The 16,355-nt window shown below is 45.3% G+C and overlaps 1 protein-coding gene across 3 annotated transcripts in view; it reads left to right on the top strand.

Annotated features, from left to right (window-relative positions):
- Nucleotides 1-16,355, top strand: part of LOC135054664 (NACHT, LRR and PYD domains-containing protein 3-like) — a 131,340-nt gene that overhangs the window by 100,025 nt on the left and 14,960 nt on the right. For all 3 annotated transcript variants that reach the window (XR_010243550.1, XM_063957905.1, XM_063957904.1), the window contains exons 4-6: nucleotides 4,386-4,424; nucleotides 10,903-12,592; nucleotides 12,908-13,006. Coding sequence is in view for 2 of the 3 variants with exons in the window: in XM_063957905.1 (XP_063813975.1) it covers nucleotides 4,386-4,424; nucleotides 10,903-12,592; nucleotides 12,908-13,006 (1,828 nt within the window). In the remaining variant the exon portion in view is untranslated. The remainder of the gene's footprint in view (nucleotides 1-4,385; nucleotides 4,425-10,902; nucleotides 12,593-12,907; nucleotides 13,007-16,355) is intronic.

Below are 16,355 nucleotides of genomic sequence, written 5' to 3'. Positions count from 1 at the left end.
TGCACCACCTCTTATACTGACTGCAGGAGGACACATCATACACAGGACAGTCACTGTGTACCACCTCTTATACTGAGTGCAGGAGGACACATCACACACAGGACAGTCACTGTGTACCACCTCTTATACTGAGTGCAGGAGGAAACATCACACACAGGACAGTCACTGTGCACTTCCTCTTATACTGAGTGCAGGAGGACACATCACACACAGGACAGTCACTGTGTACCACCTCTTATACTGACTGCAGGAGGACACATCACACACAGGACAGTCACTGTGTACTTCCTCTTATACTGAGTGCAGGAGGACACATCACACACAGGACAGTCACTGTGCACCACCTCTTATACTGACTGCAGGAGGACACATCACACACAGGACAGTCACTGTGTACCACCTCTTATACTGAGTGCAGGAGGAAACATCACACACAGGACAGTCACTGTGCACTTCCTCTTATACTGACTGCAGGAGGACACATCATACACAGGACAGTCACTGTGTACCACCTCTTATACTGAGTGCAGAAGGAAACATCACACACAGGACAGTCACTGTGCACTTCCTCTTATACTGAGTGCAGGAGGACACATCACACACAGGACAGTCACTGTGTACCACCTCTTATACTGACTGCAGGAGGACACATCACACACAGGACAGTCACTGTGTACTTCCGCTTATACTGAGTGCAGGAGGACACATCACACACAGGACAGTCACTGTGCACCACCTCTTATACTGACTGCAGGAGGACACATCATACACAGGACAGTCACTGTGTACCACCTCTTACACTGAGTGCAGGAGGACACATCACACACAGGACAGTCACTGTGTACCACCTCTTATACTGAGTGCAGGAGGAAACATCACACACAGGACAGTCACTGTGCACTTCCTCTTATACTGACTGCAGGAGGACACATCATACACAGGACAGTCACTGTGTACCACCTCTTATACTGAGTGCAGAAGGAAACATCACACACAGGACAGTCACTGTGCACTTCCTCTTATACTGACTGCAGGAGGACACATCACACACAGGACAGTCACTGTGCGCTTCCTCTTATACTGACTGCAGGAGGACACATCACATACAGGACAGTCACTGTGCACCTCCTCTTATACTGAGTGCAGGAGGACACATCACACACAGGACAGTCACTGTGCACTTCCTCTTATACTGACTGCAGGAGGAGACATCATACACAGGACAGTCACTGTGCACTTCCTCTTATACTGACTGCAGGAGGACACATCACACACAGGACAGTCACTGTGCACTTCCTCTTATACTGAGTGCAGGAGGACACATCACACACAGGACAGTCACTGTGCACTTCCTCTTATACTGACTGCAGGAGGAGACATCATACACAGGACAGTCACTGTGCACTTCCTCTTATACTGAGTGCAGGAGGACACATCACACACAGGACAGTCACTGTGCACTTCCTCTTATACTGACTGCAGGAGGACACATCACACACAGGACAGTCACTGTGCACTTCCTCTTATACTGAGTGCAGGAGGACACATCACACACAGGACAGTCACTGTGCACTTCCTCTTATACTGACTGCAGGAGGACACATCACACACAGGACAGTCACTGTGCACCTCCTCTTATACTGAGTGCAGGAGGACACATCACACACAGGACAGTCACTGTGTACCACCTCTTATACTGACTGCAGGAGGAGACATCATACACACAGGACAGTCACTGTGCACTTCCTCTTATACTGACTGCAGGAGGAGACATCATACACAGGACAGTCACTGTGCACTTCCTCTTATACTGAGTGCAGGAGGACACATCACACACAGGACAGTCACTGTGCACTTCCTCTTATACTGAGTGCAGGAGGACACATCACACACAGGACAGTCACTGTGCACTTCCTCTTATACTGACTGCAGGAGGACACATCACACACAGGACAGTCACTGTGCACTTCCTCTTATACTGAGTGCAGGAGGACACATCACACACAGGACAGTCACTGTGCACTTCCTCTTATACTGAGTGCAGGAGGAAACATCACACACAGGACAGTCACTGTGCGCTTCCTCTTATACTGACTGCAGGAGGACACATCACACACAGGACAGTCACTGTGCACCTCCTCTTATACTGACTGCAGGAGGACACATCACACACAGGACAGTCACTGTGCACTTCCTCTTATACTGACTGCAGGAGGACACATCACACACAGGACAGTCACTGTGCACTTCCTCTTATACTGAGTGCAGGAGGACACATCACACACAGGACAGTCACTGTGCACCTCCTCTTATACTGACTGCAGGAGGACACATCACACACAGGACAGTCACTGTGTACTTCCTCTTATACTGACTGCAGGAGGACACATCACACACAGGACAGTCACTGTGTACCACCTCTTATACTGACTGCAGGAGGACACATCACACACAGGACAGTCACTGTGCACTTCCTCTTATACTGACTGCAGGAGGACACATCACACACAGGACAGTCACTGTGCACTTCCTCTTATACTGACTGCAGGAGGACACATCACACAGGACAGTCACTGTGCACATCCTCATACTGACTGCAGGAGGACACATCACACACAGGACAGTCACTGTGCGCTTCCTCTTATACTGACTGCAGGAGGACACATCACACACAGGACAGTCACTGTGTACCACCTCTTATACTGACTGCAGGAGGACACATCACACACAGGACAGTCACTGTGCGCTTCCTCTTATACTGAGTGCAGGAGGACACATCACACACAGGACAGTCACTGTGCACTTTCTCTTATACTGACTGCAGGAGGACACATCACACACAGGACAGTCACTGTGTACCACCTCTTATACTGACTGCAGGAGGACACATCACACACAGGACAGTCACTGTGCACCACCTCTTATACTGACTGCAGGAGGACACATCACACACAGGACAGTCACTGTGCACTTCCTCTTATACTGACTGCAGGAGGACACATCACACACAGGACAGTCACTGTGCGCTTCCTCTTATACTGACTGCAGGAGGACACATCACACACAGGACAGTCACTGTGCACTTCCTCTTATACTGACTGCAGGAGGACACATCACACACAGGACAGTCACTGTGCACCTCCTCTTATACTGACTGCAGGAGGAGACAACACACACAGGACAGTCACTGTGCACCTCCTCATACTGACTGCAGGAGGACACATCACACACAGGACAGTCACTGTGCACTTCCTCTTATACTGACTGCAGGAGGACACATCACACACAGGACAGTCACTGTGCACTTCCTCTTATACTGACTGCAGGAGGACACATCACACACAGGACAGTCACTGTGCACTTCCTCTTATACTGACTGCAGGAGGACACATCACACACAGGACAGTCACTGTGCACCTCCTCTTATACTGACTGCAGGAGGACACATCACACACAGGACAGTCACTGTGCACTTCCTCTTATAATGACTGCAGGAGGACACATCACACACAGGACAGTCACTGTGCACTTCCTCTTATAATGACTGCAGGAGGACACATCACACACAGGACAGTCACTGTGCGCTTCCTCTTATACTGACTGCAGGAGGACACATCACACACAGGACAGTCACTGTGCGCTTCCTCTTATACTGACTGCAGGAGGACACATCACACACAGGACAGTCAATGTGTACCACCTCTTATACTGAGTGCAGGAGGAAACATCACACACAGGACAGTCACTGTGCACTTCCTCTTATACTGACTGCAGGAGGACACATCACACACAGGACAGTCACTGTGCACCTCCTCTTATACTGAGTGCAGGAGGACACATCACACACAGGACAGTCACTGTGCACCACCTCTTATACTGACTGCAGGAGGACACATCACACACAGGACAGTCACTGTGTACCACCTCTTATACTGAGTGCAGGAGGAAATGTCACACACAGGACAGTCACTGTGCACTTCCTCTTGAATAATACTGGTGCTGTAAAGGAAGGAGAGTGTTTGGTATAATCCATACAAATGTGTGTCAGTTTTGCATTTATAAAGCGGGGGGTGTTTTATTTACAGACATTGGGAATTAATTTACAGTTTCTGGGGTGTAATAGCTGTTCTGTCAAATTGCTAATAAATTGTACATGTATATCTTATTACCCAATGCAGTAATCACGTTACTATATGTACAGTATAACACACAATTGTTATTTCTATGTATAAACTGAAGATCATCTTTCTGTATAGCTTATAACTAACAGTAGGGAACACATAGTGCCATTTATAAATGATTGTGGTGTCTCTATAAATAATAAGTGATAAGTTATAACTATTACCTATGCTGGTTACATTCACCTTCTACATTTATCTTTTCAGTGATATTACAGGCGATGTCATCAGCTATAACACTTGAAGGTCAGTAAAATGTTTTCTATAATGCTCTAAGAAGGAGCGTGGTGCGGTTTATTCATTCATGGGGGACACTGGTCCCCTGGAGGTTTAGTGGGCAGTTGCAACATTTTGAGTACTGTAAATTTACTAAGCTCCTCACCCTCTATGTCCCTATTGGCTGCCTGGGTTTCAGTCTTTTTGTCCTTTTAGGCTCCGACTGCAGTTTGGTGCTTTATCTATGGCTGCCTGAGGAAGCCACTTTGCTTTTATGTTTTATTTAGTTTATTCATATTACTGTTGGATCAGCATCCCACAGCCGCACTTTCCCATGCCTTCTTCTGCCTTCAGCACTCGGGGCCTGGACTGGTTTACCAAAAGTATTTTTTATAGCGGCAATCATTTACAAAGCAAAACCAGTTTGGAAATGATTGCCGTTTTAAAAAATACGGGAAGACTCCAACAAAGTCCAACCAAGTCCCGCACCTCCAGCAGCTCGCAGACTATTACTGTACTTGTAGCCCAAGATGTTTTCAGAGGTCCTTCCTTCACCAAGGTTTACCTCAGCTGGCTTTAAGGACGTGGATGTTGAAGCCATGATTTTTAGAGTTAAGGTTTTTTTTTCTGCAAATGAGGTTCAAACCATGCACCAGTCTGTTTTAGTCAAGAATTACGACAGGACGTGCATGATCTTTGGGCCTGTTTCTAATTTGTATGGCATTGCACAGCCACAAGGAGGCGTCCCGGATGACTCCACCAAAAAGCTGCAGTATGACTATCATGCTGCGGCTAAGGGGATATTGTGAGATTTTGTGCGTACATATATCTGATCAGTCACAAAGTTCAAAAGAAGAGGGAAAGTGTCCTCAATGTGGTGCACAAAAATTGTATAGATTGGTATATATATTATATCTATTTTTGTACCATAAGGATGGAGGATAATGGGTAGTTCCCAGATCTCAGATTAAGCTAGTACACTGAAGGAGAAAAGTGTTGTGAATAAAATAGCAATGGGTACCCTCCTTATAAATGGAGTTATAAATGGAGTTATGCATATGTGAAAATGACTTGTTCTATGTTGTAACTGCATTGCATATATTATCATGGATCATGTGTAAATATACTTAGACCCACAGTTCCGACTTATCTGGTGCATATCTGCCCCACAGTGGTAGGAAGTGAAAGTGTTTAGCATACAGGAATTATATATGCATTTCCCATAATTCCTGGTACCAATACAGTTTGGTCATAAGGGAAACATAAGTGATAGTATTCTCCTAGATTACTGTATTAGGTAATTGAACAGAGAATTTGTACACTCTATATATATTCCATTTCTTTATACCAATTAACTCCATGTATAAGGAGGGTACCCATTGCTATTTTATTCACAACACTTTTCTCCTTCGGTGTACTAGGCTTTTTATCTCCTAATATGAAGTGAAGCGTTTAATAAACTCCTTTTATTTATTGGGCATCTTACTACTTTTCGTTACGCATATTCTATAAGGGAGTTTGACCTGTCTTTCTTTACTAAAGTGTAAATCTTCCTTGAAAAAGTGATGCCAATGTAGCCTCCAGACATATCCACAGTAGCTTTTGGTGTCTCAATCTGGTGTGGACAGCCTTACATCTTTTGAGACATTGGATTTGGCAGCCTGCCCTATTGTGCGTGCAGCCAGGAAAACTGGTCACTTTTTTTTGTGTAGGCCTCATTACCCCATCTTCCTTACAGGAGGTCTCCTAGTTCCATTGTGATACCAGCCTGAGACCATGATAAATCTCCAGCATAAGAGGGCCATCTTCTCTTTCTGGATGTTGTAAGGGCATTGTGAATGTATGACCATAGGACCCAGAAGTCTGCAGGATGGATGAACCTTTGTCCCATTATGATGTCCATAAAAGATGGTGGCCTGCATCTTAACAGATCATTGTCAGGTTGATTACTTTGGTAGTTTGTCAGGCTAACATTGGAGCAGAACAACCTGTCCTGAAAATTTGAGGGTAATTTCCACCAGATTGGTGGAAGCTTCTTTGATGGGGCAGCAGATGGCCTCAGATGGGCAGCTGGGCCTACTGGTCTTCAGTGCACACCTTCGCAAATGTCTACTGATACAATACTTTAGTGTCCAAGGATGCAGCAACAACTTCTGCATGTACCCTTTTAAGGACAGCTTTGGTCCCTTCCGTGTGTTCCAATGTTCTCCATGGATGAATGAGAGTATGGAATGTTTAATTAAATCTCTTTTAGTAAATTCATTGGGGGCACTGTGTACCTTCCCTTTATGTTCTTTTGTCCTTTTTCTGTTCTTGTTTGTTCAATATCTTGTTCATTATCTGTTTGGATTGTTCTTGTTGGAAAATATTCACTCCTCTTCATTTTGCCCAAGCTCCGGCCACTCCATCTATACCCCAGTATACCAGTGTCCCCCAGAGGAATCAGAAAAAGAAAGAAAATTCAACTTAACTACCAAAAATACAGCTTTCTTCACACACAGATTCCTATCAAGAGTTAACAACCAGTGTTTCCTTCTTTTCCTCTGGTTATCTAGTCATTCAACACTCACCTTCTCAAACAGGGCCCTCTCCTGTACTGTCCTATGCTGACCTCACTGTCAGAATACTGGGGCAACTACATGCTATTTGTTACTCCGACCAGTATAGACAGTACCTGGAGTTGCTAGTGATTTCTGCACCAAGTCAGCACTGTACTGCTAACCTTTTAGCCAATTACTAGCCCCCCCCTACTGTTGAAGTGGTGAAGTACATTCTCACCTAGGCAAGTATCTGAATATAGCAGAGCTGTAGTGCTTTTAGAAATTAATTAAAGCAGCCAAACAATATTTGATTATAGGAAACAATATAATAAGATATCAGTCTTTTTATAGAAAATGACCGGGGCATCTGCTCCATTTTTACTTCCCATGTGGTCTATATATAATCCCCTCAGCATAGTATCGATAGTAAGAGATTACGACCTTAAATCTGCCACCATAGATCTGCTAACAGTAAGTTATATATGCCAGCTGTATTATTTTACACTGCCACTGTATCTTGTAATTGCATTCTATTGTTTGTATGTACATTTTTAGCATTTCCCTCTACTGTATAATACACACCATTCTTTGATCATTACATCTGATTGGATTATTGGAAAGTAGAGGTGGTTATGCTGTCTGTCTAAATCTGATCAAGGAAGATCTTAGTGAGGGCAGAACAATGTACCACACTTTCTGAGAATGTAAGAGACAGGACATGCTTTGTAGTATTAGTATAGGTATAGGGATGATTTTGTGAACTTATATCAGCAAGGTTTTTTTATTTAAATGGATATGAAAAGGGTTGGGTAGAGAATGCCGGCACTGGGGATGCCGGTGGTCAGGATACTGACCACGGCATCCCGATGTTCGTGATCCTGACAGGGGAAGGTAAGTATACTTCCCTTCCCCAAATGTCCCCCTGATTCTCCCTCCCCGCAGCCAGAACCTAACCTCCCCCACCCCGCAGTTTAACCCTAACCTCCCCCCGGTGATTCCTGAACCTAACACCCCTTACCACAGCCTAACCCTAACCCTCCCCCCTGCAGCCTAAACCTCCGGGTGGGATGCCTAACCCCCCCCCCCTGCAGCCTAACCCTAACCTCCTGATCCCCAGCCCAACCCTAACCCTTCACCTGCAGCCTAACCCTAACATCCCCCCGATGATGCCTGAACCTAACCCCGCCTTACTGCAGCCTAACCCTCCCCCCTGCAGCCTAACCCTAACTGGGTGGAGTGACTAACCCCCCGATCCGTAGCCCAACCCTAATCCACCCCCCGCAGCCTAAACCTAACCCCTGCGGCTTACCTCCGCAGGTTCTCGTTGCATCCTCATTCGAGATTCCGGTGGTCTGCATTCCGTCGCTGGATCCTGTTGGTATTCCAGTGTTGGTATGTAGACTGCCAGGATCCGAACTGCGGTTTCGTGACCGTATCCCCATGAAAAGGGGGAAATTATCAACCAGCTGTGTTTGATGGATAAAGTGTACTTCTGTCATAGTCCATTTAATGTGGAAAATGTAGTACATAAGAAATAGAGCATCTCTTATATTGCAATACCCACGCTTTCAACAAAAGAATCACCAGGAACCCTATAGCATTATTACAGATGTGGACAAATCTATCGGTACCCTTCCACAAAAGAAGAAGAACCCATATTTTTTTCTGAGATAACTTCAAGCTGACAAAAGTAATTGGCATCAATTATTGTTTACTCCAGAGGTTCTCAAACGTGGTCCTCAAAGCACCCCAATGGCCCAGGTTTTAAGTTTATCCATGCTTGGCCACATGTGACTTAATTAGCACCTCAGTCAAAGTTGATTTAACCATCTTTGCTGAGCCATGGATATACCTAAAACCTGGACAGTTGGGGTGCCTTGAGGACCGCATTTGTGAACATCTGGTTTACTCCATATTTAATAGAAATAAGACTTTGCTTTAGATGTTTGATTCAATAGACTATTAAAAAAAAACACAAATCGGTGTGGACAAAATGATGGGACCCTTATCCTATCATGATGTTGCAAAACCCTTAGAGGCAATCATTGCAGTCATGCAATTTCTGTAGCTCTCTATGAAACCCCTGCACCTGTCAACAGATAGTTTGGCCCATTCTGCCTTAGCAAACTGCTCCAACAGTCTCAGGTGCCTTCTCCATACTGGTCTCCATAATGTTAACATTAAGCTCCTGTCAGTAGAAGCAAAGTTACGATCCTAACAAAACATCAATACAGGGTGATTCAAAAGTCACAGTACATCCTTTTGTTTCAAAAACTGTGCAGGAAATGGGAAAACTGAATACTCCAGTAAGGTATGGATGAGGTAGGCTATCTTTTAGGGTATGTACCGAACATGGGTGCCATCTTGAAATCAGCCATCTTGAATCTAAGTCAGTTTTTTCAAATGGCTGAAAAGTTTATTGCTGCAAACAGATTTGAAATAGCAGTTACGGTCCAAAAGTTACAACACTTTTTTGGGGAAATTACAGGCTGAACTGTTCTCCATAAAGGACAGTCATTTAATGTGTGGGCATTGTGCTGTGTTGTGGGCTCTTCACAAAGGATGCCAAAACCATTGTTGAGGTTGTTTCATCAGTAGCACTTTCTGGACGACCACTCCGTGACTTGTCAACCACAGTCCCAGTTTCTCGGAATTTGGAAACTGGGACTGTGGTTGAAAATCAAATAAGGCACCTGACAGTGTTATGTGAAATTTGAGGTCTTTCTGGGTGCCGGTTGTTAAAATCTGCAGCTATGACAAGGAAACTTTGTTCTCCAGACATGAAAATGACCTCAATTCTCTCATCTTTTGTCAAGGCCATCTTCAGTTACCTGCAACAAAAAAAGTGTTGTAACTTTTGAACCATAACTGCTATTTCAAATCTGTTTGCAGCAATACACTTTTCAGCTAATTCTGATGGTGTTTGACATGTTACATGACCTCCTTTCCATTTGAAGAAACTGACTTAGATTCAAGATGACCGATTTAAAGATGTTCGGTACATACCATAAAAGATAGCCCTCCTCACCCATACCTTACCAGAGTATTCTCTTTTCCCATTTCCTGCACAGTTTTTGAAACAAAAGGGTGTACTGCGACTTTTGAATCACCCTGTACATAAACTAAAAATAAAACATTAAAAAAAATGGTCATATGTTGCAAAATCCTAATCAGAAAAGAGCACAGCCAAAAGAAACTCTGCATCTAATCAGGTATTAGGTTTATGATAAACGAGTAGAAGCAATTAAGTCTGTTGAGTGACTACAAATTGTGTAATCAGACAGTCCATCCTGGAATCAGTTGGATTTATAAGCAAATAAGCTGTACGTTGCTGTAATCAGATAAATGTGCACCAACATAATGGTGCACCAACATAATGGGGTCAGAATCTGGAAGCCAGAGGGCATAATTAGTATGTGCTGATCAGCCTATTTCGGGGACCAATGTCAAGGACATAACTAGGGGTTATGACTTCATGGGCCAAATGTAATAGAGTGAGAGTTTCAAAAAGTGAGAGATTTGGTAAGGTTTTGCAGGTTTCTTTTAAAGTGGCAATCATTTATACAGCAAGATCAACCTGGTTTTGTAGTGTAAATGATTGCCACTTTAAAAAAACCTGAAAAACCTTACCAAATCTCTCACTTTCTGAAACTATTACATTTGGCCTCATATGTTTGAGGACCGTGGCCACCACAGAACACGTTACAGCCATGCCCAGCATGCCTCATAACAATATTTAACACTATAAAGGGACTGTTATCTGGTAACAAATACAAAGCCACAGCTTATTTTTCATTTTTGTCATTGACACAACTTTCATGGAATGAGCTATTTATATAAAAGCCAAAGTCTGATTGAAGCTGAAGAGCTGTACTAAGGTTGTGAGTTTACAATTATATAAACATATATCTCTATGGTTTTTCAGAGTATTTAGAATTTATTAATACATACATTTATATTCCCAACAGACTGGCGGATAAAATATGCAAATGACATGGTAAATGAATACCAACGCATTGAAGATAGTAATGCAAGGATTGGGGAAGCTTTCAATATGAAGAAACGATACACAAGTCTTTTTCTGGTCAAGAATCACAGGGATGAAGCGGAAAGACAGCATGAGATAACATCTACAGGCCAGAGGCATCTACAGCTTATGGCTAAAAGGTCATCAGAGGACTATTCTCCAACCACTGTACAGGCTCTGTTTCAGCCACATGATAATGGGATTATTCCCAAGATTGTGGTGCTACAAGGACCTGCCGGGATAGGAAAAACGATGACCTCCCAGAAGATCATGCTAGACTGGGCCTCCGGGAATCTCTATAAAGACAAGTTTCATTTTGCGTTTTATGTTAACTGTAGAGAAGTCAACACCATTACTTGCAAAATAAGCCTGGCCGGATATTTATCCAGATTTTGCGGACTGAAGTGTTCATCTGATCTGTTGCAGTCAATTTTCAGTGACTCTGAGAGAATACTTCTTATTGTTGATGGTTTTGATGAATTAAAATTGGCTTCAATGAAAGATACGGAGGTTTGTGATGATCCGTTTCAGGAGGTCTCTAAAGAAGTCCTTCTAAACAGTCTGTTTAGGAAAAAGTTGCTTGTGGACAGTTCTCTGATCATCACCACAAGATCATCTTCATTGATGAAGTTGAAGGGCTTTGTTCAAAGCCCACGATATGTGGAAATTCTGGGGTTTACAAGGACTCAGCGTGAGGAATATTTCTACAATTTCTTTGAAACCAAAGAACAAGCGGACCTGGCACTTAGTGCCATTAAGGACAATAATACTCTGTTCACCTTGTGCATTGTCCCTGTAACTTGCTGGATTATATGTACTATAATCAAACAGCAACTAAGAGGCGGATCACATGTTATTAATTCCAGGACAACCACTTCCATTTACCTGTTGTACCTAAAGGGTCTAATAAAGTATCATGGAAGGAACTCTGCCCAGCCTATAAGTGCATGTATAAGGAAGCTGTGTGCTTTGGCCAATGAAGGTGTTTGGGACCGGACAATTCTGTTTGAAGAATCAGATCTTGAGAGACATGGACTCTCTATGTCAGAGCTGGAGTCTGTGTTTCTGAATGAGAGCATCTTCCACAGGGACGTCGATATCCACACCTGCTACAGCTTCATCCACCTGAGTGTGCAGGAGTTCTTTGCTGCTCTCTACTATGTCCTGGATGAGAAATCGGAAACAGCTACGAAAGTGACAGAGTTACTGAAGGCATCAGAAGATCAGGCCCATCTAACATTAACTGTACGGTTCTTATTTGGCCTTTCCAGTGAGAAACAGATTCAGGAGGCTCAGAGAACCATTGGCTGTCCCTTGTCTTTTGGAGACAAATCCATCTTGGAGGAATGGCTAAAGATACGTCCATCATTCTTCCACAATGAGACACTAAGCTGCCTGTACGAGACTCAGGATGAGGACTATGTGGGAAGAATGATGTCTCACTTCCCTGATGTGGAAATCAAAGGTCTTTATGGAGAAGAAAGTGACCAGGAGAACATTGGTTACCGGGCTGTAGCCTACTGTCTGGGGAGAAGCACAAACAAATACACTGTATCTTTTCATGACTACATAATAGGGCCAAACGCTCGGGACGTTTTAGCTCCAGCACTTTCTAAGTCTTCAAAACTCCGGTAAGTGTTTGCTGTATTACCCGATAACAGAGGAGTCTTAATGCACAGACAATGGGGCTCATCCGCTGATCTGCTCATGGTGTCTGGCGGAGGAGAACATGTGGTACAATTGCTTGAGCTGGGTCAAGGTAGGTTGGTCCAAGGTATTAAGTGCACTCACTGGAGAGAGCTCCTCCCGACCCGGGACCCAACTGGAGTTAGCATATAAATTCCATCAGTTTGGTTACATGAAATATTATTTTGAATGTTATATGCTTTAGCGGGTCATGTGATTCTCTGCAGTAAGAGCAGTTTGTGTTTCTGTGTGTTCTGCAGTTTCGCCAGATGCAGATTTCCCGATAAGGAGGAGGACGGATTTGAGGCAGGATCCAACTTTTCCGGTTTGTTTAAACAGTGTCAGATTGAGGAACTGGAGTAAGTAGATTACATTGTAAAACAAGAGGAACGAAGAATCACTTACAGTAGGCCTAGTAACTTAGTGAGGTCCTATATAGCACTGTCCTATATACAGTATGCCTGTATGCCTATGCCCACAGATCAGAGCCTTCTGTTATCTGACTTGTGGCCCTATTTATCACGATGCACATTTCTCTTACGTCCTAGAGGATGCTGGGGCCCACATTAGTACCATGGGGTATAGACGGGTCCACCAGGAGCCATTGGCACTTTAAGAGTTTGAGAGTGTGGGCTGGCTCCTCCCTCTATGCCTCTCCTACCAGACTCAGTCTAGAAAATGTGCCCGGAGGAGCCGGTCACAGCTAGGGGAGCTCTACAGAGCTTCTTTAGTAAAATTTTATTTCAAAGTTTATTATTTTACAGGGAGGCTGCTGGCAACAGCCTCCGTGCTTCGTGGGACTAAGGAAGGGGAGTAGTGGCCGCCCTGCGGGGTCTGAGCCACTATCTCTGCTGACAGGACACTGAGTTCCTGAGGAGATCGATCATTCCCAGCCACAGGCGATCGCTCACCCCAGCAGCATGCCGCCACACCCTTACAGAGCCAGAAGATTGGTGGCGAGTGAGTCACCGACCTCCCTAGCAAGCGGGGGGCCATTGTGAAGATGGCGGCAACAGGGTATGGAGCGCAATACTAACTGTGCTCCGGGGCTCAGCGGTACATAGTGCGGCGCTGTGAGGGGCGCCCTGAGCCAGCGCCTATACCCTACACTGGTCACACAGCCTGTCTGAGTCCCGGGATCTCAGCCAGCATAATTCATCAGGCCAGTATAATCCTATGAAGAGCGGGAATACAGCGCCATTTTGGGGGCGAGTATAATCCTATGAAGAGCGGGAATACAGCGCCATTTTGGGGGCGCAGCTTCTCCTTAGAGCGGACCCAGCAGCGTTCAGTGCCATTTTCCTGCCTGCACAATGCTGTCAGTGAAGAGCAAGTCCCTCCAGAACAACTCCAGCTATCTCTCAGGGTACCAGGGGGTTGTAGAAGGGGGGAGGCTGTATACAGGCTGTGTAACCTATTAAGATGCACAGTCAGCGCTGGTTAGGGTCTCCCTATACCTAAAAAGCACTGTGTGTGGGTTGGCTCCAATCTCTGTGTCTCTCTTGCCATTCTTGGGGGTGAAACTCTGTCTGCCCTCCCGTGTGTGTGTGTGTGTGTGTGTGTGTGTGTGTGTGTGTGTGTGTGTGTGTGTGTGTGTGTGGAATGTCTGTGGTCTCCATTAAGCTATGTCCAGGGACTCTGTGTCATATGCTGCAGAGGATATGTCCTCTCAGGATGATCTCATTCCATGTAATCAGGATTGCACTGTTTTAGCACAGATACCAGCAAGGAAGCCAGAAGCCTGAGTGGTTATCCTCTATCAAATCTATGATTTCTCAGATATCTACTAGGGTTGCACAAAATGAGTCTGCAACTCAGGCTTTATAGAGCTCTATGGCAGTCTGGCCCAGGTCTGTTACCTCAGCCCCCCCCCCCCCCTGCTGTATATTCCCAAAAACGTGCTCTTGCACAAATTATGCAAGATGACACGGATACGGATTTTGACACTGAGGACGATGATGGGGATGTGTTGAGGGGTGCAGCATCTCTTGCAAAGGGGGTGCAGTTGATGATAGAGGCCATAGGGATGTGTTAAATATTTCTGATACAACTGAGCAGGTTGAGGAGGCTTTTTGCCGCTAACCTTCCCTGCATGAAAATAATTAAATGCTATTTTTGAAAAAGCATGGGAAAACCCTGAGAAAATATTCCAGATCCCTAAAAGGGTCCTGGTGGCGTTTCCTTTCCCTGTGGAGGATAGAAAAAGATGGGAAAACCCACCCATTGTTGACGCGTCTGTATCCAGACTCTCAAAAAAGGTGGTTTTACCTGTTCCAGGATCCACCGCCTTGAAAGAGCCGGCTGATCGTAAAATTGATAATATGCTCAAATCCATGTACACGGCTTCAGGGGCTATATTACGTCCCACTATTGCCAGTGCTTGGATTGCCAAAGCTATAGTAAAGTGGTCAGGCACGTTACTTGAAGATTTGGATACTATGGATAAATCTGATGTTGAATTGTTTTTGCGTAATATTCAGGATTCGGCAGGATTTCTGGTAGAATCCATGAAAGACCTGGGTTCGATGGCTGCGGGAATTTCTTCCATGTCTGTCTCAGCTCGTTGAGGACTGTGGCTGCGACAGTGGTCTGCCGACGTAGAATCCAGGAGAAGTGTGGAGACCCTACCCTACACAGGTCAGGCTCTCTTTGGGGAAACGTTAGATGCGTGGATATCCACGGCTACAGCGGGTAAGTCACCTTTTCTTCCCTCAGCTGCACCTGCTACGAAGAAACCCTTTTCTTTAACTGCATCATAGCCCTTTCGGGCTGCCAAGCCACGAAAGGCCAGACCGTCCAACACCTTCTTTAGGGGAGGCCAAGAAACCGGCTGCGACCGGTTCCCAGGAACAGAAACCTGCTTCAGGTACGCCGAAGTCCTCCGCATGCCAGTGCACTGCACGCCCCGAAGGTGGGGCCGGTGGGAGCGAGACTCAGGCTTTTCTGTCACGTCTGGGTGTCGTCCGGCCTGGACCCCTGGGTGCAAGATATCGTGTCCCAGGGGTACAGGTTGGAATTTCAAGATCTCCCTCCTCACCGATTCTTCAATTCAGGCTTGCCAGCTTAGCTGGCAGACAGGGCTGTCCTGCAGGCAGCCGTCCAGAAGTTGGTGGAGGCACAGGTTATTGTACCGGTCCCTCCTCATCTGCAAAACAAAGGTTACTATTTGAACCTTTTCGTGGTACCGAAACCGGATGGTTCGGGTCAGGCCCATTCTGAACCTAAAATCGCTAAACCCCTTTCTGAAGGAGTTCAAGTTCAAAATGGAATCTCTAAGGGCGGTGATATAAAGTCTGGAGGAGGGTGAATTCATGGTATCCCTGGATATCAAGGATGCGTACCTCCACTTTCCGTTTTGGCTGCCGCATCAGGCTTATCTCCGATTCACACTGTTGGACTGTCACTATCAGTTCCAGGCTCTGCCATTTGGCCTCTCCACAGCACCGAGGGTTTTCACCAAGGTCATGGTGGAAATGATGGTTCTCCTCTGCAGACAGGGGGTGAACGTAATTCCATATCTGGACGATCTGCTGATAAAGGCACCGTCCAAGGAGAAGCTGGTACATTCCATCCTAGTCATGACCCACCTGCTCAGGGAACACCGTTGGATCCTGAATCTTCCAAAATCAAATTTGGAACCAACCAGGAGGTTGTCCTTTCTGGGAATGATCCTTGACATGCGAGTGCAGAGGGTGTTTCTTCCAGAGG

Source organism: Pseudophryne corroboree, chromosome 3 (genome assembly GCF_028390025.1).
Source record: "Pseudophryne corroboree isolate aPseCor3 chromosome 3, aPseCor3.hap2, whole genome shotgun sequence".
NCBI classification, from domain to species: Eukaryota; Metazoa; Chordata; class Amphibia; order Anura; family Myobatrachidae; genus Pseudophryne; species Pseudophryne corroboree.
This window is presented reverse-complemented; position numbering and strand designations above follow the sequence as displayed.